The following is a 23,894-nucleotide window of genomic DNA, read 5'->3' as shown; positions in this document are numbered from 1 at the left end:
CTTATGTAGTGTCTTTCTTTGTTTGAAAGTCTATTTTTTTTTCTTTTCCATTTGCATGAAATATTTTTTTCCATCCCTTTACTTTTAGTCTGTGTGTATATTTTGATCTGAGGTGGGTCTCTTGGAGGCAGCATATATATGGGTCTGGTTTTATTATCCATTCAGCTGTGTCTTTTTGTTGGTGTATTTAAGCCATTTATATTTAAAGTGATTGTTGATAGATATATATGTAGTGCCATTTTATCTCACACCTGTCAGAATACCTATCATCAATAAATCAACTAACAACAAGTGAGGATGTGTAGAACGGGGAACCGTTTTGTACTTTTGGTGGGAATGCAGACTGGTGCAGCCACTGTGAAAAGCAGTATGGAGTTACCTCAAAAAATTAAAAATGGATCTGCCTTTTGATCCAATGATCCCACTTCTGAGAATATATCTGAAGGAACCCAAAATACTAATTCAAAAGAACATAAGCACCACTATGTTCATGGGAACATTATTTACAATTGCCAAGATATGGAAGCATCCTGTGTCCATCAGTAGATGAGTGGATAAAACAAGTATGGGACATTTACAGAAAAGAATACTACTTGGCAATAAAAAAGAAGAAAATTTTACACTTTGCAAAAGTATGGATGGACCTAGAGAACATTATGCTAAATGAAATAAGCCAATCAGAGAAAGACAGATACCATAAGATTTTACTCATATGTGAAATCTAATGAACAAACTGAACTAACAAGCAAAACAGAAACAGACTCATGGATAGAGAGCAGGATGACAACTAGTGGCAGGGGATGGGATGTTAAGGGTGGAGGGATTGAACAAAAAGGAAAAAGAGTTCATGGATATGGGAAAAAGTGTAATGATTATGGGGGAGGAGGGTATAAGAGGACTAAATGGTAATGGAAAAAATAAAGGTTAAATTAAATAAGGAAAAAAGATTATGACGAGTGCATGGGGATCTGCCCCCTATAGCATAGGAGGTGTGACAGCCCTGCCCAGGAAACAAAGGTAAACACAAAATGGTCAGGATGGCACAGATTATGATCAAGATCCAGGTGGCACAACTGACCAGCCAGCAAATATCTAATCTAATGGCTCAGCAGATAGAAAATCTTTCTGAGGCACAGTTCAGAGCTTTGGTTATATGAATGCTTACAGACCTAACAGAGGATCTTAAGCAAGATGGGGAAAGAATGAAGTCTAGTCCTGCTTAAATGAACAAAAATATATACCAAACTAGTGGTGAGGGCAAGAAAACCAGGGATCAAATCAACAAATTGGAACATAGGGAAGGAACAAACAGTCAACCAGTGCAGAAAGAGGATACGAGAAGTGAGGAAAATGACGAGAGGTTCAGAACCTTATCGGACAGCTATAAGCAGGCCAACATCTGAATCACAGGGCTTCCAGAAGGTGAAGAAGAAGAACTAGAAATTAAAAAATCATGTGAAAAAATAATGAAGCAGAACTTCCCTAACTTGGGGAAGGAAATACTTACAGGTGCAGGAAGCACAGAGAGTTCCAGAAAAACTGGACCCAGGGAGAACCACACCAAGACACATTATAATCAAAACGTCAAAAATTAAGGATAAAGAGAGAATCTTAAAAGCAGCAAGAGAGAAGAAGAGAATTACGTACAAAGGGGTCCCAATAAGACTATCAGCTGATTTCTCAAGAGAAACTCTGCAGGCAAGAAGGGACTGGCAAGAAATATTCAAAGTAATGAAAAGCAAAAACCTACAACCACGATTACTCTATCCAGCAAAGCAGTCGTTCAGAATAGAAGGGCAGAGAAAGTGTTTCCAGGACAAAGTAAAACTCAAGGACTCATCAGATCCAAACCACTGTTATATGAAATGTTAAAGGGACTTGTTTAGGAGAAGGAGGACCAAAACTATGAACATTAAAATTAAAACTGTGTCGCAACAACCAACAATAGAAGCTAGGGAATTGAAACAAAGGCAAACTAAATAGGTAACGAGAGAGGGAAAAGAATTATAGGTATGGAGAACATTATGGGGGGAGGTCAGCAGGGATGGGAAGGGGGGAAAGGAAGGGAGATGGTACAGGAATTAAGAAGCATTGTAGGAGGGAGTGGAGTAGACAGAAAGATGTTGAGAAGAACTATATGCATAACCAATGGGCATGAACTAAGGTGGGGGACAACTGGAGGGATGGGGGTCACTGGGTGGAGGGGAACAAAGGGAAAAGAAATTGGGACAACTGTAACAGCATAAACAATAAAGTATATTTAAAAAAGGAAAAAAATGTACAGTAATAATAGAGTATAAAGGATTTAAAATGGTGCACCTGTGTAGAGCACTTACCATGGATGGAGGTTGCAGGACTGGAAGTGGCTCTGGCTGAGTCAGTGAGTGAGTGGTGAGTGGATGTGAAGGCCTAAAACATTACTGTCCACCACTGTAGACTTTACCAACACTATGCTTAGGCTGCACTTAATTTATAAAATAATAATAATAAACTAACCTTAGCTTGCTGTAACTTTTTTATTTTATAAACTTTTTATTTTTAAAACTTTTCAACTATGTTATAATAACACAGCTTAAAGCACAAACTCATTGTACAGCTGTACATTTTTTTCTTTATATCCCTATTCTAGAACTTTTTTCCTATTAAAATCTCTCCTTTTTTACGTTTTAAACTTGGGTCAGGACCATCACCTCCCCATCCTGTTCCACTGGAGGGGGTTCAGGGGCTACAGCATGCAGGGAGCTGCCATTTCCTGTGACAATGACAACACTGCCTTCTCCTGGAACACCTCCTGCCTGAACCGCTTCCTGAGCAGGCGTCCCTCTTTTCAGAAATACGTCCACGGTGGTTTGTGTGGTTTCTTTTTCTCATCACACATTTGCTTGTGAGCAGACAATGCACCACGAGCATCCCTCGCCATTCATGAAAACTTTTCAGTGTCAGCGTCGCTGTTTGCAAACTTATCAAGGAGCCTGCTGAGGTCTGCAAAGGCTTCTGCTAAGTCCTCACTGTGAATGTTCCTGGTAGTTGTGGGTGGGGGGAGTATCCTTTTTCTTCTCCTATGGTTTTTTTCTCATGCATCTTCTTCAGCTATGCATTCCTGGTCCAGTTCTGACGACTCCTCATTAGTCAGTTCCTCAGGAACCACCTCCAGAAGCTCCTTGATGTCACCCGTGCCCACACCCAGGTGAAAGCTGTTTGTCTTCTCCCCCACAGTGTTGATTACTGCAGCCTCCTCAAAGACTGTCACACTGTCCTTAAAACCTTGAAACCTGACATTGACTGGCGGCCTTATAGATGAAAGTCCTTTCAGGCATCCATTTCCAGAATAGGGAGCTTCCATCCATATTGAATATTTGCTCTGGTGAGTGATTTTCCTCCATAAGCAGCTTATCTAGAGTTTTCAAAAAATTTTTAGCTGCCTTCACATTAGTTACTTGCAGACTCACCACTCATATTCACATTATGTAATGAATAATAACTCTTGAGTCATTTAAAGCATCCAGAGCTAGAAGTAAATTCAACATCCCATAGTCAGGTGCAGCCTTTTCTTCCAACATCACAAACAATTTTTTGCTTTGGCCACAATTGTCATAGTGCTGAGAAAAATACACTTCTCTGTCTGGTCTTTAGTCCAGGTCATTAGAAGTTTCTCCATGTCTGATACAATTCCTTCGTGAATCTTTTCTTTTTTAATTAAATGTATTGGGGTGACATTGGCTAATACAATTATGTGGTTTCTGTTGTATAATTCTATACTAGATCATCTGTATATTGCACTATGTATTTACCACCCAAAGTCAAATTATTTTCCATCACCATATATTTGGCCCCCTTGACCCTTTATTATCCCCCACCCCGCTTCCCTCTGGTAACCAACACGCTGTTGTCTGTATCTATGAGTTTTTGTTTTTGCTCATTTATTACTTTCAGTTTTATGTCCCACATAATATGAAATCACCTTGCTCTTAAGTTTTTGTTAGTCTCACTGCCTTCAGTGAAGCAGACCCTTTAACAGCTTCCATTACTTTGTCCCTGTTCTTTGAGATCGTAGCTGTGGTAGAATGGGACATGCCTGGCTGGTGAGCAATAACCACCGCTGATTTTCCACCTTCAGAGTCCTTTTTCACTTTTATCTCCTGGTCAACCACTTGACATGGCCTCTTACTGGCTACATTAATGGGGGATTTTGTACATTTAGGGGCCATGATGAAAAAACATGAGATTAAATCAATGGCAAGAGAAGATGATACATTTCACAGACACAGTAGACACGAGATGTCTAAGACACAACTGACTGTTGTACAGCAGACTTCTTTTATAAGCAGAAAGAGAACACTAAAATAATGATGAAATGGACACTACAGTAAATACATAAGTCAATAATGTAATTGTTTATTATCATTATCAAATAATATGCCTTGTACATAATTGTATGTGCTATGCTTTTATACAGCTGGCAGGGTGGTAGGTTTGTTTATGCCAGCATCACCACACACACGTGAGTAATATGTTGTGCTATGACATTATGAAGGTTATGACATCAACATGTAATAGACAATGTTCAGCTGCATTATAATCTTACGGAGCCACCGTAGGCTATGTGGTTCATCACTGACTGAAATGTCATTATGCAGCACATGATGTAATCCCATTGGTCCTTCTCAGAACTGGAGCCTGCAACAATTTGATACCAAGAGAGCTGACTGGAGTTAAAAACAATCTTTTAAATCTATTTCTGAATAATGGCTATCTTAGTATTTGAAAACATCTGATGATCTGCTGAAAGTTTAAAGAAATCTATGTAACTATGAAGACTTAGGAGGGTGCAGTCTCTATGTTAATGGCCAGCAGGCAAATGGTGACATACTCTCCTGCTGTGTGCTACTCCTGAGACAACTACATACTATGCACGTTGCACTCCTGTTTTAGCAGGAACAGCAACAAGCATCGTATTTAATTTCTCATGTAATCTTCCTCAGATCCCCATCACATAAGCAACAGAACATGGTGGGTAACAGCTCAGGTGTTAAGTAAGACTGAGCATCTGTGTGACCTGGGGCAAGTGCCTTAACCTCATGGTTTGCTTGACTGTAAAATGAGAATGTGTAACAGTACCAAACTCATAGCATTGTTGTGAGAATTAAATTAGTTAATATACATGAACCAAGAGAAGAGTGGACAGTCAGTAGTAAGTGGTTGAAAAATATTAGCCATTATTATTATTATTTTCATTGTAGCAATAAGGAAATGGAGAATCATATTGATGAAATCACAGAGAGAGATGAAAAACCAGACTTCCCACCCAGTTCTGAGTCTAATACTTATGTTCTTATTCCATGTGAGATGCCCCTCTTAAATATCAATAAAGAATATGGGGAAAAGTTGAATGTAGGCTTTCAAAAAACAAAAGAGGTTAAAATAATTAAAATTTATGATGATATTGCACTGGTTTTAAGAAAAACCATTGAACTTATAATAATTTGTAAATACAAGCCATTTTAAATGAATTTATGTCTCAATGTTAAAGATGATGAAATTAGTTTATTATCATATTTCCTTGATAATTTGTATCTTGGTAACATTTATTAATTCCTTATTATATAAAATATCTACAATAAAAATGGAATAATTTGGCATTAATAATAATAATTATTATTCTTAATCCCAAACTTCAGAGTAGCTATGGCTAATATTGCAGAGAGTATCATCCATATACTTGATGTCACATTGCTTCATAAATTACTTTTTTCCCAAACAACAATATACTTGTTCTTTCCCCAGGCATTAAGTGTTCTATAATATAACTGTAAAAAAAAAAATCATTGGATAGATACACTATAATTTATTTGACTAATTCTTATTCTTGGACTTTGAGATGTTTTCCAATTATCCACTATTATTTTTTTAAATGATGGGCGAAATACTTGTACATAAATATTCCTGGGTACAGCTTTTAGGGAAAGGGTTGCTTTTTTCATACTGTATACAGTTGTTGGCAAAAGTAGGTTTACAGTGGTGGGTACACAAAATACAGGCTTTTTTTTTTTAATCCTCACCCAAGGATTTGTTTTTTATTGATTTTAAAGAGAGGGAAAGGGAGAGACAGACAGACAGACAGAGAGACAAACAAGCAGAGAGACAGATATCAGTGTGAGAGAGAAACATTTACTGGTTGACTCCCAGACCAGGATTCAAACCCGCAACCTAAGTATGTCCCATGACTGGGAGTGGAATCCTCAACCTCTTGGTGTAAAAGACGATGCTCCAACCAACTGAGCACCTGGCCAAGGCAGAGTTTAATTCTTGTATTATTATTTATTAATTATTGTATTATTTTCTATACAAACAACTGTAAACCTACTTTTGGCCACCCCGTATGCATATTTCAAAAATTTCTCTGAAAAGATTGTGCTAATTCATACTCTTATCAGTGCATGAAGTTATAGACATTTTGTCACATCCTCACCAACATTAGGCATTAATTGTAACCAGCTTTGCCAATTTCACCAGTATAGAAGATTAACTTGTTTTCACTCATTTTTTTTACTTTATATTGCACTTGATGTACTAGTGGTATAAGCTTTGTTCCTCAGACTGTGTCTCAGTCCACTCTTGCCCAACACACAGAGTTTTATTGAGGAAGTTTTCTAGGTGTTTGTCCATTTATTTCTCAGGTTCCTTTTTATTTTGAGTGTAGTGTGAATTAATAATTACTGTTGTTTTCCTTAATTTTGTCTTTTGTATATCTTTAGGAATTATAAATGTTTCTGGCATATGATAACCCTCTTGAAACACTTTTAGGACTATGTATTCTCCCTGTTTGAAAAAAAATTGCTTCAGCTATTTAAGCATAAATCTGGAAGTGTAGCAGGAAAAGCTGTGAAAATTGAACATATATACAATATACTTCATATCCAGGATGTCCAAAGAGTTAATATTTTAATAATTACCTTTCTTATCAAGTTAGTAAGAACAATTAAAATCCTGGTTTAAAGTTTTTGAAGCTTTTTGAGTTATGCTTCTACTTTTAATTTCCTTTTCATGGTATAATTAGAGGATAAGGCCTCTAAAATTCCAGTATTAATGACAAAATGAACATTGAAGAGCACTCACTTGTCTTCATTGCTCCTGTGCACTCCCAGCAATGCCCTGTTCTTTCCTCCCCCATTCCTTACTCTCTGTCCTTCTCTAAGCACCTCTCCACTCATGCACACACACCACACACCCACACACATGCACACACCTATACATACTCATATACCACACAACTGCACACGTGGACACAACACACACCTACATACACGTGCACACACAGACTTCCAAGGGTTTACTTATCTGAAAAGGCTCTTGGTTAGGGTTACCTGGTAAAATAGTGAATCCAGTTAAATTTGAATCTCAGATACACAAAAAAATATGTTTTATTATGAGTCTGCCTCAAATATTGCATGAGACATACAGATACTAAAAGAAAAAGGTTAATCTTCAATGAAAATTTCACTGGGCCATTCTTATTTTTATTTCCTAAATCTAGGAATCCCAAATTGACCTTAATCCCTAACAGGTAGTAGCACAGTTTCTAAGAAAGAAGAATGGGACAGAATGCTACTTTGGCCATGATTCAACACTGTCACTAGGAATAGGTGTTGTTTTTGTTTTGTTTTGTGTTTTGCATGTGCATGGAAAGAGTCAGGAACCCAACAGTACTGGGGCGTGTCCTCCTACCTGATCCCCAGAGCTCAGAGCACTGTTCCTGCAGCGTGGGGCACAGCCCCATCGAGCAGTAGCCCCTCCCATTCTGGCAAGGGAAGCCATTGACTCGGAATCGGTCACGAGGGCAGATGGCAGATTGACCATCACACATTTCCGGCAGGTCACACTCGTCTTTTGCTGGTCTGCACACTGTACCAGCCTTTTTAATCTGCAGGGAGAAAATGGATAGAAGGCTTTTATTCACCTGACTTAGCAAATATCTCCAATTATGTAAGTATTATTTTCCCTCTGGCCTTTTATTGCCAAGGCAGTTAGGGGCATTATTCTATCCCAGTTTACATTTACACTGTAGAAGCCAAAGCCATCCCTTATTATGTCATATCTATTCACTTTGGCCAATGGCCTAACTCTTTAATCAATCAATACTTCTGGATTTGGAGTGGAAACACTATAGAAATATCAAAGAGAAAAATGCAGCTAAAAACCAAGCAACATCCAGATGCAAAGAAGGATGTTATTTATCCTTTTGTGGAATGCATCTTTGTCAAGACTTTCAAAGGAATTTCAATCTGTAATTCCAGAGATTTGTTGGTGAAGTGGATTGTCCAAATGAAGGAAGATAAAAGCTCAAGCACCAGGTCAGCACGCTCTGAAAGTTTTCCTGCACATTTTGTTCCCTAATTCTTAATTCCTTTTATTGTGTGCTCAGATATTTCTTTTCAACTCACTTCTTCTTAGGGATAACTTATAATGAAGGAGAAATACCCAAATATTCATTTGGTGTATTAATTCCATTACAATCTACTACTGCAAATCTTGCTCTTATTTCCTTGGTGAAACTTAAGTAAAACAATTCTTTCATTCAAATCTGAAGAGACCTGTGTGGACTCCGAAAGCATTCCTTTCCCTTGCCAAAGTGAGCAGGCAGACTCTCACATCATCCAAACACTTCTGATATCGTTATGCTGGTGATAAAATAAAATCCAGATTTTAATGGGAGCACATGAGACCTTCCATGTTCAACCCCTGCTGCTCCAGCCAGACAAGCTTTACACATTATGCATATACCTTTGGTTCTGTCTCTCTTCTTTCACTCAGCCTCCTTATTTGGGAAATTTTTCTTTCAGTCTAATTCCCTAAAATCTACTCATTACTTTCCAGACTCGCTTGAAGGCCTCAATTTCCATGCAGGATCCCCTGACTTCTTCCATGCACACAGCATGCAGTGGCTCCTCTTTTCTGTGTGTGGCACAGAAAGTGGCCCAAACTGGCCTGAATGCAGCTTTGGAAGATGCAGCTTTGAATCTTGGCTCTGCCAGTGCCTAAGTGCGTAACCTTAGAAAATGGATTTAATCTCCCTGAAAACTCATGTTCCCATCTAATATGTAACTTACAAGTTCTTTGTGAAAATATAAGTGAAAAGATTTACATGAAGATTATATACCATTATAAGAGCTACCTGGGCATTCAATTAAACATTTTGTTTTCATTTTTTCTGGTTGTTATACCATTCCCTAAGCAAATAGCAAGTCCTTTGAGGTCAAAGACTGGGTTTTTTTTTTTTTTTTTTTTTTTGTTTACATCTTCCATAATAGCTAACAAAGAGAATATAATAAACACTTGTTGAATACTACTTAAGTTATCAAATTTTCTTTCTTTTGGCCTTCTTTATTCTTTCTCCACTTCTGACATTAAAACAAAAAAAAATATCTATCCCAAACACTACCTATAACCTGGTTTACAATCTACACATTCCTTCCACAAATAGTCATTGAGCATTTAAAATGCATTAAAATCTGTGCTAGATGAGGATTTCAGTCCCCTGTCCATAGGAGCCATCCTAACAAAGGAGACATACACATAAATAAATAATTATTATAAAAAATGGAATGTAAATGCTGAATTTTTACTTGAAGGAAAAGTCAAAAAGTTTCATAAAGAAAATGGCAGGACATCTTCATTTTATGCCTTTTTTCTGTGAACTTCACTCTGAAGTGACTTCAAAGGTCAAGGACAGGGGAACCCCAACATTATTCAAAATAAATGTTTTCCACCAAACTCATTATTAAAGGGATTTATAACTAATGATGAGATTTGCTGTAAGAAGGCCATGTAGCATCTCAAGAAGCAGGACAGGAGGTAAGAATGAGCAGTATTGGCCTTGGAAATGGTAAATGTGGAGTTTGCCATTTAGTGATTTTATTATTTTGCATATTTTCTGTTATGAGCCTCTCCCTCTCCCCTGAAAAAGCAAAATGACATAATATTTACTTTAAAAGGGTGTTGGAGGATAAAGCAGCTCATGCCTGTCAAGCACTCAGTGAGGGCTCAATAAATGGTAGGTAGCATTGTTTTAGAGAGAGAAAAATGTTGCTTTGTCTATTTCACTGAACGCCAGCCCTGAGATTTTAACATCGGAAAAGTGAAGGTAGTCATAATTGTGAAGACAGAATCAAAGACTCTTACCAGGCACTGTTTGCAACACTCTCCCGATGCACATCGGAAACCTGCCTTGATTTTACACGTTTTCGCGTCACAGCAAGCATTGGTACATTCCTAAGAAATGCCAGAAACCATTGCAAATGCTGAATTACTTTTTGGTCTCATTTTAGCACAATTCATAATATAATTTATTCATCACATAGACCTCACTTTGGTATAGTCTAAAAATAATTTTCAGGGAAAAAAAAACCAGCAAAGATTAATGTTAGAAAAACTGAGATTTTAGAGCAACCAAAGGTGTGTTATTTTTCTGAATTCTACTTACATTATTTAAAATTTGAGTATCTTTCTTAGTTTACCTAGTTTTCCATAACAATACAAAAAATATGAGGGCAAACAAAAAGACAATGACAGGCTTAAAAAAATAAAATTTATCTGAAAAACATCATTAGTTCAAATGATCAGTTATATACCTATTCAGCAGTAAATTTACTCTCCAGAACATGTAACTGAAAATCAAAAATATAGTTTTTCTTTTCAATTATGACATTGACTTCAACTCTGCATAAAGCAATGTTTTGTTCCCCTTACCATTTTGTTTTGAAAGATCAGGTCCCCTACTGGTTGTAGCTGTTTAGATTCCCCAAGAGGAACAATATATTCAGAATTACAACATTTAGGGTTAATATTCTTGCCCTTATTGCAAATATAAACACCATCTGAAAAAGATTCCTTTTACATTGGATGAATAAATCTGTCATCCCGTTTTGAAGTTCCTGAGAAGCTGAACCCCTGAGGGCTTGACATGGCACAATCCCGGCTGCCCTGTGTACAAGGTGGGCTCAGACCAGGTGTTTCTAATGGTAACAGGTCCTGAGTAACAAGGGGTCAAACTGTTCCAGGTGATTCTGGGACTGCTGAACCAGTACAGCTACATCTTGGCTCCTTCATTTACCAGCGTGGTGACCTGGGGCAAGCTATATCCACTCTGAGAGCACTGTCATGGTGCTGTGTCTAAAGTAACTGTCAAGAAGTCCTAGGCACACAAGAAATGTGGAGTAATTCTGGCAGAAAGGGAGGGATGAGGGCACAAAGCCCAGGTGAGTGAGTGGTACTTAAAAAACTAGATATGGGGACGGAACCCCAAGACGGTCTGTTAAGCAATGCAGTGTTTGTCGTTAGAAAGGCTCCCCTGACAAGGATTTACAAACAAATATATATATAAATCACAAAAAACATGCAATTTTACAGGGAACCACACTATATGGCTTTTTAAAATATGGCTCAAAAGTGTTTTATTTTTAATCCTATTTATTGGGGTGACACTGATTAATAAAATGATATCGATTTTAAGTGTACAAAAACTATAGTTTTATAGTTTATCTTCTATGCAATTGAAAAACAAACTAGACTCATTTTTATAAAGGACTTGTCATACCTCAGAAGTGCCACAGTCACAGTCCTCTCCCATTTCTACCAACTGGTTCCCACAGATCGGGGTGGATATGATATCTGCAGGCAATGGAGCATTAAAGAGGCAGTTTGATATTTCATCTTCAAAAAACTTGTTGTAGCTGACACGGCTGCAGGAACTGAACTCCATGGGTATATAGAAGCTGTGAAGATAAGGAGGGAAAAAGAGAATGCAGCCATGCTGAGTATGGATGGGGATATTGGGGATGATACACCCAAAACCTGCTCCAAAAGATCAGCTCCAATCCACTGATCAACTACTAAATCATAAACTCATCTATGCAGCTGCATTAGACCACCTGGATGGACACAAACACTTCCAGCTAAATGAGCAAACATGGTCATATCTCAAAGTATAGCAGCCAGGCTGCTGCTTGGGGAAAAAAAAGAAGCTTCTGACTTAACTAGGTAATCTTATTCAGCCTTAGCTTATTTTGGCTGTAAAGTCCCAGAGGAAGTATAATTATACTTATTTACATGTCTAGGAATTTATTTTCCTTCAGAGGAATTCTTATTGAGAGAATTTTTTCATTCCACAAATAAAACTGAAGTTTAAAACTGTACTAATATCTAGAAGAGATAATATCAGAAAATGTAGCTGGCATATAGCCATGTGCCATTTCATGGAATGGAGACTAAGCCTAGGTTCAGCAAGCTGAGAAGGAAACAGAAAAGAGGAAATGGATGTGTAAAAGGAATTGTGGAATTTTCAAAGATAAAATTCTCTGGCAAGTTTGCCTAAGACAAGGCAGAAATAGGTCATCTCTTTCCAGATTCTCTCTTCGTCCTCCTGTGAGAACTTTCTCCTTGGGTTTTTCTCCTGGATCTTTTTCCCTATCACCTCCTAATGTGAACTTACTGAAAATTCGATCCATGCTAATGATTTTCTATAGATGAAGATAAAAAGACAAATCACCCCAACAGCAAAGAAGAAATATGTTTAAACTATGCCTTTGCTAATGAAAAAGTTGTTAATATAGGATGAGGTATAGGGTAGTTCACTATATATAGATACACATTCATGCTTATGCTATTTAATCATTTAAAAGCTTGACCATGTTGTGGAAGATGGCGTAACAGAGTAGCACAGCCCAGAGAGAATGAAAACCAGGGGAAAATAGCATTTTCCCAGGAAACCTTACCTTAGTGCTTTTTCCATCATACATATTGTAGAAGGGCACACACAAACATAGGAGTCATGGAACATTCCAAAGTTATGGCCCATTTCATGGGCCATCGTCCCTGCAACTCTAAGCACATTGTCGCTGTGGTCCTATGGGTGAAAACAGAAAACAGATCTTCAGATTCACACACTGAATTATCACTCAGGGTATAATTAAATATTTTTACTGTAGCCAAGTGGAGTACAGAGACTGACTTTAACTTGAGCCTACACACCATACCCACCATCTGTCCTCTCTCTCCCCGCTCCTCCCTGCCTTTGCCTCTATGCATAGGCCCACAAAATTTCAGTTCTGAATGGCTATCACAGAGCACAATACCTGCTCATTGTTCTTGTGAATGGAAGATACTTTAATAAGAAAAATTTTTGTGATTTTCTACCATGAGGGTTAGTGGCAAAACTTCTTCAACGATGATAAGAAATCAGGAACATTTACAAAATAATTTACTTCTTTCTCCAGCTCTCTTTTTAATATCTTCTAGTTCAATTGGAGGGTTTGATATATTTAGCTAATGGAGTTTTAAAAGTGTTCATTAACCTAGAACTTTAGTACATTGATATTTTTTTCAACTCTATTACTGTCAAGACTAGACTTACAGTCAATTCCAGACTTGCCCCATTGCAGAAGTCCTGCCAGTGGCCAAGTTCATTACCAGATTGTGTCTGATTAGCAGTGTTGGACTGGGGGCTTCCAGTTACCCAGGAGCAGTACAACAACAGCAGAAAATCCTTTCTGGTTGTGGTTTCCCAGTAGGGAGGCAAATTTGCTAATAACACCCATCCACAGAAACCTGATTCCCTTATCTACTTCATTTCATAGAACCTCGTAAAGAGATTCATAAGGCACAACACAGGATGGGCCAACAAGGAGCACCTGTGCCATGTAAGATGAAAAGTTCATATCTACCATTCATAATACTCTTTGATCTGGTTGAAATATATTTGGTAAACCTTGCCATCTAGTAAGATAGAACTCCCCAAATGGAGACAAAACAAACCAAAAAAATTAAGAAAAGTAGAAATGTGTTTAGGGACTTCCCAGATTGCCTTGATATTCTTTCAAATTTAGTGTATCCTCATTTAAATAGTTATTGTCATAACTTCAATGTTTCCCCTGCCTGGAATGACCTCCATGAACAAGATACTGCTTTATGATCATGCTGGACTTCTTACTGGATGTGCAAGATTGATGCAACATTTGAAATTCAATCAATGTTAATCCACCTTATCAACTAAGTAAAGTAGAAAACCTATACTAGCTTCTCAATAGATTCAGAAAATAGAGCTTTTGACAGGCTTAAACATAAAACCAATTGCTTTTTGTCCAACAAACCTGCACAATGCCAACAGAATGATAAGGAGAGCACATTGTAGACATGAAAGCAAGGCCTACAGTCATTCCAGAAAGATCTGTTGCCCTGCAAGAAAGAAATTGATATGACAACGTATGATTCTAAGCTTTATTTTGTTGACAGTTCATCCACAATTCTAAATGATTAGCAAAGACACTCACATTGTGAATACTAGTGACTATTTCCTTCAGCTATTTTAACTTGATGAGGCATTTTTTCTTATACAATGGTTGCCATATCACCTAAATCCAAGCACCTGAATGTAATCACTTTTAATATTTTATATCTATCATTCATAGTTATTATATTTTCATTGTCAATTTCATCTCTTGTCAGAAAATCAAAGGGTTTTTTTGTCCTAATAAATGTTTTTCTTTATATACAAGGTCTGTCCAGAAAGTATTTATCTTTGTAATATGAAAAGTAGAGACATTCATTGAAGAAGACACAAGATACAAGAAACATTGTACATAGGACAATGATGCCTCAGTCCCCTTCAAAGTAGGCACATTGGGACCTCACACAGTTCTCCCAATCACCATCAGCTGCTCCATTGTATTTTCCTGAATCTTATTGATGGTCTGAAATCTGTTTCTTTTTCAAAGGTGATTTTAGTTTGGGGAAAATTCAGAAGTCACAGGACACCAAATCTGGGCTGTTGTGGGGCTGAATCACCTAGGCGATTTGATGTTTCGCCAAAAAAACTGCACAAGATGCATGAGTAGGCATGTTGTGGTGATAAAGCTGCCAATCACCAGTTGCCCATAGCTGCAGCCTTCTGAATCATCCAAATAGTTTCCGCGGAGGAACGTTTAAGCTTAATGCAAAATCTGATGCAGATTTGTTGCTCTACTCACTCAGTTATTTTAAATGTGACGGCCACACAGTACACATGCTCACTCAATGGCCCCTACCACCCCCACTGACTAGTACAGTGAAGTCGTCATTATTCGTGCATGTGCATTCCAGTCCTCTCTCCTTGGCTGCCAGGTTACATCGATGTTGCACAAACTGTCCTCATTATATTAACAATGGTTGGACTTTTTCAGGACAGGCTACATCTTATTTTGATATTAGTATTGTCATATATGCTATTTACTTTTATTTTCTTTTAGCATTGTTTTAGGTATAGTAGTATTTGGAGTTGGGCCCATTCTGAAAGAATTTAATGAACCCTTTATGTTATTGAAATATTTGTCCCATTAAAGAGGGATTTGAACCACTTGCATTTATTTACAGAAATTATATATTTGGTTTTTAGTAATTCTAATCTTTTTTTGGTTTTGTATCTTTTTTTTTCTTTTGATTTGTAACAATTCCTTCTTCCTTTTTGTTATTATTTTCCTGCTATCTGTTCAAGATTCTGGCCCTGATTTGTCTCTAGAAATTTGCAAAAGATATATAATTCTAAAAATTCACTTAGTAGATGCATTTACATAAAAATTGAACCTATATTTTCCTACTTGTCCACATCAAGAATGGAGACTATTAATTTTGCCATGCAAAATGAGGAAATTAGAGAACTTCCTCCCACTTTATATTCACTGTGGAGTTTTCAGATATTTTGTTATTTTGAAATGATATGTTATATCATAATGATATTTCAAAGATTTATAACATTTTAATATTCTTTGAAAATTATATCGTAATATTCTACTTAACTCTACATTTGTTTGGGTTCAATTCTCACTACTAACTCATTTATCAAAAATAAAATATTTTCCCATTATGGAGTTATCTAGTTTGGTTCCTCTTTTTAGTGAATAGAATGTTTGGGCTCTAAGGTTTCTACCTTGTTATACCTAAGTATAGGTATCTTTGTCAGTTAGTCAGGCAAATGGGAAAACTTTCAACTTACAAATGAATGGACAATTATTTCTTTCCATCACATATTTTTAGTGTTTTTTTGTTTACTTTGGTCTATTCAAGAAATTTACTCTTGAAACTGGATTTCCACTTTCTATCTATACATCTGACATCTTGTCTATAATTTGTACCTCTCTACCTGACTCCTTCAGATACAGGAACACACTACAATTTGAGCATGGCCCTGGAGCCGGTCCATATAAGAGTTGTATTCCCTTACTATTTACTAGTGTGAGATCTTGAAAAATCATGAACTTTCCAAAAATGATCTCTTTCCTTTGGTGGGTCCTTGAGTCTGGAACTCACCTTTCCAGAAGAAACTGTGGTAGCTCTTCTGCAAAGATAACCCTGAATGAGCCAACTTGGCAGTACTTACATCCTGTGTGGTGCCTATGAATCTGGATAGGTCTGTGATTTGCTCTTGACCAACAGGACAAAAAAGCAGTGACATTGTGATTTCTGAAATTATTTCATAGGAAAGCCTTGAAGCTTTCTCTTGGGCCTCTTTGAATGCTTCTTCTGCAGAAAGCTAGTCACCTTCTAAGGTGTCCTAAATCCTGAGACTGTCATGTTGAAGGCAGTGCAAGTTAGTCCCATGAAAAGCTGTGTATGTGAAGAGATGACCCACCAGCTTTTTACTGCAGCCGTACAGGCAAGTTACCAGCCATATTAGTGAAGAAGACTTAGTGTAAATCAGGAGGATGTGAGCTGATGCTATAATAGGTAACCAGCAAAGGATATTAATTCTGACAAAATCTAGTCCACTATTTTCCATGACACCCACCATTTCCTTAGGAAGTAAAACTCAGAATTTCAAGTCATTTCTTGCTGCCTCCTTCTGTCTGATACAGCTGTCAGCTACCCAGCAAAATTTTCTTGATTTCTTTTGAGGCATATGCTCTTGTATGATTTACAACTATTAGATTTATTTCTCCTGTTTTTTTTTCTTTAATTAGTTATTTCAGCAGGATGGCAAAAGTGTGCAATTAGAATATAATATTCAATTTCTCTCTTATCCTAGAAGTTAGTCCTGGCTAGTGCTTAAAGCTAATCAGTTATTTTTAAACATTATATCTAAATCTCTCTTTCCATTCTCTAAACTGTCTTTCCTTTCTGTGTATCCAAGCAAAACAGACAAACTTATGAATCATTGCTAAATCAGTAACTTCTCTTTTTTTTTTAAAAAAGGAGCATATTCAACATAAGGTTCAAATAAATACTTTTTAAACTTTTAACCTTTTGTTTGTAAACCACTTTCTCTTACCTGGACATCACTTGCTTTGCCCAGACTTTGAAAAGCTTTAAGCTAAAAACCACCTAACATTGTGTACAAAGGGGAAACGCTATACATATGTCATTACATACAAAGGGGGAACTCTGTACATACGTGATTAACTGAGCAATATCATGATGCTTTCTCTTTTGGAGGACACTCCCCCTCCATTTAGAAAAGTTATTCAAGGTGAAGTTTGCATTTGGGGTTATCTCTATCTTGTCCTCATCATTCCAGATTTCCAACCCCACTAAGGCCACATGAGTGTTGAGCTTTTTATAAACCTGTCCAAAGAGAATAAATAGCAAAGCATCAACTTATAATGGTGATATTATTGTTAAACATCCTCAGTGTACTTTAGATTTTCAAACTTATTTATAACACCATGGTAAATTCTTTCTTTCCAAACATACTTGTGAAATAGATGTTACCATCTCTTTCTTGCAGGTGTTAGTATCCCTATTTGTTGGCAAAACAAGGACCCTTAGATATTTCAGGTTTATAAACTTCTTTTTGGGGGAGGAAAATTCCTTTCAAGACAAACTTTTCCTGCTTGCAACCTCAAGAAATGTAATTTTATATTAGTAGTTCATTACTATTCATTTTAAATGTATTTACTCAAATGTTTTGTAAAGTTCTGCGAGTCATAATATTTCAGAACTGAGCAAGGTTGTCTTGGTGTTGGTTTGGACATTAGAAAAGAAACATACTATGTGGAAAAGCCCTATATCTGGAAACCACAATGAAGTAAGTGGCCCTCTGATTCTTGTATCTGGACTAAACCAAACGCTCTCTAATGAACGTAGAATAAACTTTGGAAATAAGTTAAGTTATGAGACAATATGCTAACTCTAAAAATAAAAACTTAAATAGATACTATGGTTTATAAAACTATAAACTATAGTGCTGGTCAAAGGGTGCAAACTTCTAGTTTTACGATAAATAAGTTCTGAGGAATCAAATGCACAGCATGGTGATCACAATTAATACTACTATATTATATAATATACTTGAAAATCGCTAAGAGAGTAGATCTTAAATCTTCTCCCCAACAAGAAATAAATGGAAATTATTTGATGTGATAGAGGTGTTAGCTAACCTATGATGGTAATCATTTTTGCAACATATAAGTGCATCAAAGCAACACTTTGAACACTTTAAACTTACACAAAGTTATATGCCAATTATATCTCAATAAAGCTGAAAATAATTTCACAATGACAGACTTTCTCATGAGGCAAAATTCTGATGAGAAACCAAATAAATTATTAATTTTAAAATTAGTTTGGAAAATAATAAAAACATTGAGGAATACAATTATCACCAAAAGAGAAGTAAAAATCTAACAAGATTAAAATCCTCCCCTTTATTATTCCTTCAACTTCCTTATTCCTTTATCATTTTATTTTGCTCACCTGGTAAAGTTCTAACCTGGTTAAGGTAACTGTACTCTGTCTCCCCACTGTCTGTCCCTGACCATTGTCCAGGACACAGATGGAGGAAGCTCGTTATGCTGATGGATTTCACTTGGAAGCCATGACCACTAACCTCAAGTAGTCTTTCCACTCTCCAGAAAACCTGGGCATTTCCAAAATTCACTCAGTCTCTGCACATTTTTTTCATACCCACTCCTCTTTCTTAGAAATTCTGACACTTTCTTTTAAATTTTCACATAATTCCAAATTCACTGAGCACATAGAAGCCATCCACAGAGAACTTTCCCAAGCTCCTATAGCCCATCACCCTGCCTCCCCTGCCTTCCCCTTCTTAGGATACAAATTTGTACAAACGGTCTATGAGCTTAAGGGCAACTTTATTCATGAACTAGATCTTCTATCTTTCCCCAGATCAAAGAGATTATTCCAGGAATTCTTCCATCTTCTTGGTATTGTCAATGCTTAGCCTTCTAAGGAATTGTTTCCACTGGCAGCAAAAAAAGGGATGACAACTTGCAGGGAGGGTTGGGGGGGGGTGGAAAGAGAATTTCTGTTTATAACCCCCCCCACCCCCCCCCCCTCTAACTTACGTTCTATTTTCTGCTCCACTTTATAGTAAAACTTCTGGAAAGGATTTTCCATATTTGCTGTCTCTAATTTCACTTCTCTCATTCCCTCTGAACTCACGCTAATCATGCTTTCACTTTTATACTCCACAAAAACGCACTGGGTGACCAATGACTTCTACTTTAGGTGCTCAGAGCATCTAAAATCTTTGATTATTTTTCCTTTGATCGGCTTTTATTTCAAGTAGCTTCCAGAACAACTGTGTCCTGGTTTTCCTTCTACCTCCCTGAATCCTCCTTCTTGGCATCTGTCAGTTTTTCCATCACCCTGATCTCTCCTCTGAGAGGTACTTCGAGGGTCTGTCTTGGTATCTCTTTTCTACTGAGCTACAACCACTCCCTTGGTGAGCTTGGAGGAGGGTAGAAAAACTTTTTCTGTAAAGGTCCAGATAGAAAACACCTTAAGCTTTGAGGCCATGTAGTCTGGATTGCACAAAGTAGATGCTCAATAAATATGGCCAGTTCTTGAATTTCCTTAAGTGGAGTCACCATAACCTTTGTGTAAGAAGCTGAGATATGACCCTGGTCATTGAATCCACCTTCGTTTTCTTTCCGTCCTTGCATCAGGGGTCCCCAATCCCCAGTCCATGGCCCGTTAGAAACCAGGCCACACAGCAGGAGGTGAGTGGCAGGCAAGCGCAGCTGCAACTGTATTATAGCTGCTCCCCATAGTTCACATCACCAGTTGAGCTCCCCCTCCTGTCAGATCAGCGGTGGCATTAGATTCTCATAGGAGCACCAACGCTACTGTGAACTGCACATGCAAGGATCTAGGTTGCACGCTCCTTATGAGAATCTAATGCCTGATGATCTGAGGTGGAGCTGAGGCGGTGCTGCTAGCACTGAGGAGCGGCTGCAAACACAGATTATCATTAACAGGGAGGTTTGGCTGCACAGAGACCACAATAAATCAATGGCTGCAGACTCACATCAAAACCCTATCAATGACTGGCAAGTGACAATAAGCTGCGTCTGGCGGCAGGATATAAAGCCATCTCTCCCACCACGGTCTGTGGAAAAATGATCTTCCATGAAACCAGTCCCTGGTGCCAAAAAAGTTGGGAACTGCTGCCTTAGATGATTTGCAGGACACCACAAAGTGACCTACCCATTTTAGTTAAGCAGGCTAACTATATGTTCAACTAACAGGAAACTGAATATTAAGATTTAAATAGAAGAAAATATAGAAATCATTTTTTAAAAGATTTTGAAAATTAGATGATAAAATAATGTTTAAAGAACAGAATCAGCAACTGTGTAATCAAAATGGGCTTGAAATCTGAGTTCAAATTTTATCTCTCCCCTTTTCTAACCTTGTGAGTTTAGAGAAGTTACTTTGCTTCTCAGAATCTAATTTCTTAGCGATAAATTAGGCTCGGTACTATTTTAGCATTGCTTGATTACTAAGTGATAACGCACCGAAAGCTGCTACTGTGCCACAGCTGGCCTTCTTTTGTTTGTTCTTCTATTTTTTCCTTAGATTGGCTTTCCATTGATATTGCTTGTCAGCATTTCCTTATTGGGCTTTGGAAAAACATAAACCATTCAAACACCTTTTGTACCTTCATGACATGTGAATAGTGTGACACGTAGGTGAGAAACATCTGTCAGGTAATATTAATATTTAATTAATTAACAAAAGCTGTGGTCACCTTTCAAGAGCTAGTCAGCAGTATTTGTCTTAAGAGTATTGACTTTCTGTCCCTGAGTATTCATAGCAACATCCAATGATACTGCCTAGCAAATTAAAACTACACTTAAAATATATCATACCATGTTGACGTAATTGGCCATCTCGAACATCCTCTTCCTTATTTCCTCTAGATCTTGATTGTACTTTTTAAACTAAAAGACAAACAAGACAAAACATGGGCATTGATAAAAATGAACATAATGGGAAGGTGAAAAGGGCATCTTCAGTTTATTTTACTTATCAGTGGTTATAATTCACAATCAGTTATAAAAGTTAGAAGTTAGAAACAAGTGCCTCCTTATTTCTCCAACTAAATTAAAGCACTTTAGGAGTAGAGATGGTGCTTTGTCCCCTAAAAGACTAGCTCAGCATAAAGTGTTAATGTCAGAACTAGAAGAGATATAAATGTATTTCAGTTAAATATCATGATTTTCCAACGTGTAGAGAATCAGTGAAAGGAATAGCTTATTCACTAAAAAAAAAAAAAAAAAAAAAAAAAAAAAAAAAAAAAAAAATTGAACTGTAAATGAATTTAGTATAATAAGAGAGGTCAAACTTTAGGGCCTGAACTAATTAACTTACTCATATCATCATAGTACAGAGTTTTTCTATTGAGATCACACACATGAATCTCAGGTTCAGAACACTCAATATATGAAAATGCATTCTTATAAAAAAATAATGAAAACTACCAAAAAGTGTTTTTTTCAGAAGATTCCATTCATTTGTCTTTTATATTTACCACTCCCTTATGAGCATAATCTAATTTACCAATGATTTAGTGAGTTAAGAGAAGCCAAAATGACAAAGACATTTAATTGGAAACTAAGTTTGGAGCTCTTAAGACAGCATAAAATTCAGTGTATACATATCATATTGTGCTCATTCTTGAAAAGAAGAAATTATGCCAGACTAATTATAAGTCAAATTTTATAGATTCAGAACAATTTGTAAAAGAGAATAGCTCATAGTCATGCTTTTTTAAAACCAGCCCATATAGTTAATATCTCATATAATAATATAGGTAGAAGGGGATTATAAAAGACACATTTATCTGATATAATCACCTCACCATGATCCACGACCAAATAATATTCTATGTATTTCTTTTGTTCCCAAACCTTCCGGCCATTTAATTTCTGTAATAAATATAAAAAGAAAAATTACTAACACATCTTTTTCTGCAAGTCATACTTTTATTAGAAATGTGTGATTTGATAGGAGATTGATTGTTATCTGGGAATAAAGGAATACAGGATTACCATTTTAATTCTAATTAATCAGCTAGAATCATCTATAGACAAGGCTCAGAATGTCAGAGCTAGAAGAGATATCAGTGATGTTCTAGCCTGAACCCTTTATTTTACCAAAAAATTTAAGTGTTTACACAACTAATAAATAGGAGTGCTTGAATTAAAACCAAAGTCTTCAGATGTTTTGAACAGTGAATTTTCTGCACTATACTGCTGTGAAATAGACAAACTGATGTCTGTATCCTCCTAGTGTTTGTTGTTACTGTTCTTACTGCTCTTTAGTGTCCTTTTATTCCTATTCCAGTGAATGCTCCCTCCTTTACCTATGGTGCAATGCCCCAAGTCACCACCTACTCTGTTCTTTTCTTCTTAGAAAGAACTGGATCTCTTTCCCACATTCCAAGCTTCCCTATTTTCTGTTCCCTTCTCTCCACAACACAAAATAAAATAAAGCAAAACAATCACAACAAAAAAACATGGTGTCATGTTGAAAAGTAGCAAACATTATCTGTACTAAATAGTAAATCATCAAAGTTTATTATGTTGCATTCTACAAGTGCTTGCCTTTTAAGAGGTAAACAAGTTTTCATTAACAGGAACAGATTACTGAAGATAGACTTTCAGGTATTCTCCAATGAGATATGTACCCATCTCTCACCTTCCACGGGAGCAATATATTTATTCACATTTCATGGGCACTGCAGATACAGCAGTGAAATAGACATGTCCAAGTGCTTAAGGAGCTCACAATAGACAAATAAACATGGCTATATCAGGCAGGCATTAGTGCTATGTGGAGGGTTAAACAGTATGGTGTAAAATTGCATGAATAGATGGTTAAAAAAATGCTCTAAAGAGCTTGTTCTGAAGCTGCCATATTAATGAAAACAAGAATCTGGTCAAAGGAAGATGAATTGAAAGATAATTCCAGCAAAGAAAAAAAAAATGAGCAAAAAAGACCCCAAGATGAATTGATATTGGCATGCGTAAAGTACAGCAAGAATTGGTGTTTGTCAGAACATAACAGGGCAGTCCCTGGTGGATGAGGAAATGATACAGGGGGAGATTAGAGAGGTAGGTGAGGCACTAGTCATACAGGGGTCTGTAACTCAGGGGCAGGTTTTGTTTTTTAAGATTTTGTGCTAATGCAATGAGAAGCCATTAGAGAGATTTAAACAGAAAAGTGACATGATGTGATTCAGGATAAAAGAACCACTCCAGCCATCATGTGGGGAGTGGATTCTACTGAGGTGGAAGTGAGAGGGGAAAGTTGGGTGGAAGCTGTAGCAATGGTTACTGTGAGGGTTTGATGCCGAGCGGGAGTTGGGAAGAGGGAACAACGTGAAAGATCGGGACTATGTAGAGGCATTGGCTGATGGATACTATACGAAGAGAGGTGAACAAAACAGGAATCAAGGATGATTTCCAGATTTGGGCCTGAGCACATGGTGAATTGGGGTACTGAGACAGGGGAGAATGAGGAAGAAGCAGGTTTCGTTTGGGGTTTGGAAACTGGTAGTTCTATTTTTGACCACATTAAGTTTGTGATATTAGACATTCCAATGGATGCATGAAGTAATACAG

At 37.0% G+C, this 23,894-nt stretch overlaps 1 protein-coding gene across 3 annotated transcripts in view; it reads right to left on the bottom strand.

Annotated features, from left to right (window-relative positions):
• ADAM28 (ADAM metallopeptidase domain 28) overlaps positions 1-23,894 on the bottom strand; it is a 59,235-nt gene that overhangs the window by 10,968 nt on the left and 24,373 nt on the right. For 2 of the 3 annotated variants that reach the window (XM_090288980.1, XM_090288979.1), the window contains exons 7-14: positions 22,125-22,196; positions 21,138-21,209; positions 17,417-17,586; positions 14,145-14,229; positions 12,771-12,901; positions 11,594-11,771; positions 10,180-10,269; positions 7,726-7,921 (exon numbers count right to left, since the gene is read on the bottom strand). In XM_090288980.1, the coding sequence (XP_090145106.1) occupies positions 7,726-7,921; positions 10,180-10,269; positions 11,594-11,771; positions 12,771-12,901; positions 14,145-14,229; positions 17,417-17,586; positions 21,138-21,209; positions 22,125-22,196 (994 nt within the window). The remainder of the gene's footprint in view (positions 1-7,725; positions 7,922-10,179; positions 10,270-11,593; positions 11,772-12,770; positions 12,902-14,144; positions 14,230-17,416; positions 17,587-21,137; positions 21,210-22,124; positions 22,197-23,894) is intronic. The other variant, XM_090288981.1, reaches the window with a different exon arrangement.

This window comes from Furipterus horrens, unplaced genomic scaffold (assembly GCF_987537825.1).
Source record: "Furipterus horrens unplaced genomic scaffold, mFurHor1.1.pri manual_scaffold_10, whole genome shotgun sequence".
NCBI lineage: Eukaryota > Metazoa > Chordata > Mammalia > Chiroptera > Furipteridae > Furipterus > Furipterus horrens.
Note: the sequence above shows the minus strand (reverse complement) of the source record. Positions and strands in the feature narration are given on the sequence as shown.